This window comes from Monopterus albus, unplaced genomic scaffold (genome assembly GCF_001952655.1).
Source record: "Monopterus albus unplaced genomic scaffold, M_albus_1.0 scaffold403.1, whole genome shotgun sequence".
NCBI classification, from domain to species: domain Eukaryota; kingdom Metazoa; phylum Chordata; class Actinopteri; order Synbranchiformes; family Synbranchidae; genus Monopterus; species Monopterus albus.
In genome coordinates this window covers 507,705-510,746 of record NW_018128283.1, presented here as the reverse complement: position 1 = coordinate 510,746, position 3,042 = coordinate 507,705, and the positions used below count along the sequence as shown (strand labels likewise).

The window sequence follows — 3,042 nt, the reverse complement described above, 5'->3', positions numbered from 1 at the left end:
CTGAGAGGGGGCAGGCACCCGGTCATAGGGTTTTCTGTGTCGAGGGGGGCGGGGCTCCAAATCTATGGAGGGAGGGGTGGAGGCTGCATGGGTGTGTGTGTCAGCAGAAGGAGGGGACAAAAACAACAAACCAGGCAGAGGCTCCACATTCTTAGACAGAGGTGGTGGGGCTACAGTCTCAGAGGCTGAGACAGCACTGTTAGCCCACAGACTTCCAGCCTCCTGGTGTTCAACCACCAACTCACCTGAGTGAGTTGAGAGGGGTGCCATCACAGTTAAGGCAGGTGTGTCTGTTCTGGCAGGTCCTGAGCAGCTGACAGCCTCATGTTGTGGAGTTGGAGCTCGAGCTCCTGGCAGTGATGGTGATGTTATGGATGACATCACTGATGACAGTAGTGATGTGGGCTGGGAGGGGGCAGAGCTCCGTTCTCCAGCAGCAAGCAGGACTCGTCCCACCGTCCTCCTCAGGCTGTTGCTCCTTGACAGATCTCCCTCTGTCCTTCTCCTCAGACACTCCGACTCAAGCCTGGCCACCATCTCTGACACCCTGATGCTCTCTGGCTCCTCCCCCCTGACCTCTGACCCATTCCTGACATCAGCGAGTGGGGCTCTGGACAGTGTGATCGTGGTGGAGCTCTTCTGAAGAGGTTTGCAGTCTGGTTGCTGTTCACTCACCCTCTGCTCCAGGAACGCCACCATCTCCACCACAGACACCTTGTGCTCGTCCTCCGCCTTGCCGCCACACTGCCCACCACCCAGCTGTTGAGATGAGTCTGAGCGGCATGAAGATGATTTCAGGGTATGTTGCTGTGTGCCCAGGACCTGGGTCCTCTGGAGGGTCTGGTTGTTCCCAGACCTGCGGCGACGTTTGGCACTACAGTTTTCCTCCCTGCTTCCTTTCGCCTTCGTGGGCCTTGACAGTCCCGACACAGCAGCGTGATTCATACACTCTGCTAGCATTCTGTCCCGGCAGCTGGACCTGCTGGTTGTGGTGTGTTCACTGCACCCTGCACTGTTGGTCCGTCCTCCAACTGAAGCGAAGATTGCGATCTTCTCGCGGACGTGTCCAGGCTTGATGACGGTCCAGATGTCCAGTGAGGGGTCTGTGGCATCCTCTGTGGTGGTCTGATACAGTCTGATTGTGTTGTTCTCAGAGCTCGGTGGTGGGGGGAGAAGCTGCAGGGTGCCACTGGACGACACCTTCAGCTTCAGCGCTGACACACTGCTGCTGACGTTGGTGCAGCGGAGCATGTTGGAGGAGATGATGCTGAGTGGGAGGCGGCTGCTGCTGATGTTGCCATGGTTACTGCTGCAGGTTGTGAGCAGCGTCCCCTGCTGGCTCACAAACAGACTGCTCCGCTGTGGTGGCGTCTGAACACTGGCTGCATCCAAATGCAACTCTGTGCGCACAAGCTTCGTGTACGACGTCAGGTGCATGATGGTCCTGAGAGAGAGAGAGAGAGAGAGAAAGAGAGAGAGAGAAGGGGGGGTGTTATAATGGAGTTATCAGTACTCAGGTACGTGCTTCGATGAGTGTTGCTACAGAGGGGTTCATGTAAATCACTGGGCTCTGCCGTGGGGCTCAGACTGTGCATCATAAATCTGCTAGGACCCAGGGGTCACCACTCTCTAGCCCTGACCTCACAGAGCAGCTGTTAACCTCATACCTCCACTCAAGCAAGAGTAACTCCTCAGCAGCTTTGTCTACACTATACCTGCTCAGGCTCATCTATTTCTCTTAATGCAATAAAAATAAACTAAACCTAAAATGTTCTATAAAAGTGGAAACAACAGCAGCGCTGGCCTGAGATGCCTGGACCCAGTTTTACAATAACACATACAACAAAACACCTTAGCTAACTTGCTAGCCCAGCCATCACAGACAGCCTGAGTAATCAGTGAGAGAAGCATCGATCTATCCGCATTTGCACCGTTTTGGCATGTTTAAATGGAGCCTGTCTTCAGTGCAATTAACCATATTTAATGTGAGACAATGTATAAGGATACGTTAATTATACCTGCTGAATATTGTATAGTACCACAGTAAATGCCAGCAACCCATCAATCTGGCATGCTGCTTTTCCACTTCTGATCTAAAGGCATATATGCCGTGTTATGCATCACCACTGCTGATGTGATGGCAGGTGGTTTCACAAAGAGCACGCAGGTGCCAAGCAGTGGGATGCCCATGTGAATGGACACAGGCCACTGCTAATGGCAGGTTCAGACTGAGGTCACCATGCTACCAATTTTGTAAATGGCAGGTGCCACCAAATCTGGCACTGGTGCCACCATCTGAGAGACTTTGTGATACCAGTGCCACCAGCATGAAGTGTTAGTCTGGAGTAGGGCTGGCCAATATATTGAGTTTGTAAGGTATATTGATATAGTTATCAATAACTTGTGGGGTGGAGATGTACGGACTGTTAGAGGGGTGGCCAATTCCAGTCCCCGAGGTGTGTTCAGCCAGTCAGAAGCTGGAAGATACCAATTCACTTTATCTTTCCTCACTCCACTTTCATCTAAGATGGTATCTTCCAGCTTCTGACTGACTGAACACACCTGAGCCAGGTGATCAGCAGCAGGTCAGGCAGGGATAGTTGGAAAACAAGCAGGACAGCGGCCCTCAAGGACTGGAATTGGCCACCGCTGGTTTATAAGCACTGTTTGCCAGACGTAGAGTTTTTATTGCTGAAATGCCAGCCCTATTATCTAGCAAGAGAGCCTAGTGCTGTGTTTCTGGCTGCTGTGTATGTTAGCCCAAGAGGTAATCCCTCTGCGGCTCTCAAACTCTATAATGTCATCAGCGCACTAGAGACAGTGCACCCCGATGCTGTATTTATCGCTGCTCGGCGACTTTAACCAGTGCAATTTACGAACTGTCTTCTTCTTCTTCTTTTGGCTGTTTCCATTAGGGGGCACCACAGCGAATAATCTGTTTCCACCTAACTATCCTCAGCATCCTCTACTCTCACCCCAGTTAACTTCATGTCCTCTTTTAGCACATCCATATATCTCCTCTTTGGCCTTCCTCTTGACCTC

General features: G+C 51.8%; 1 protein-coding gene across 1 annotated transcript in view; it reads right to left on the bottom strand.

Moving 5' to 3' along the window:
• Window positions 1–3,042, bottom strand: part of fbxo34 (F-box protein 34) — a 12,350-nt gene that overhangs the window by 740 nt on the left and 8,568 nt on the right. Inside the window, exon 4 of the mRNA XM_020586386.1 lies at window positions 96–1,444. Within this exon, the coding sequence (XP_020442042.1) occupies window positions 96–1,437 (1,342 nt within the window). The 5' untranslated portion in view covers window positions 1,438–1,444. The remainder of the gene's footprint in view (window positions 1–95; window positions 1,445–3,042) is intronic.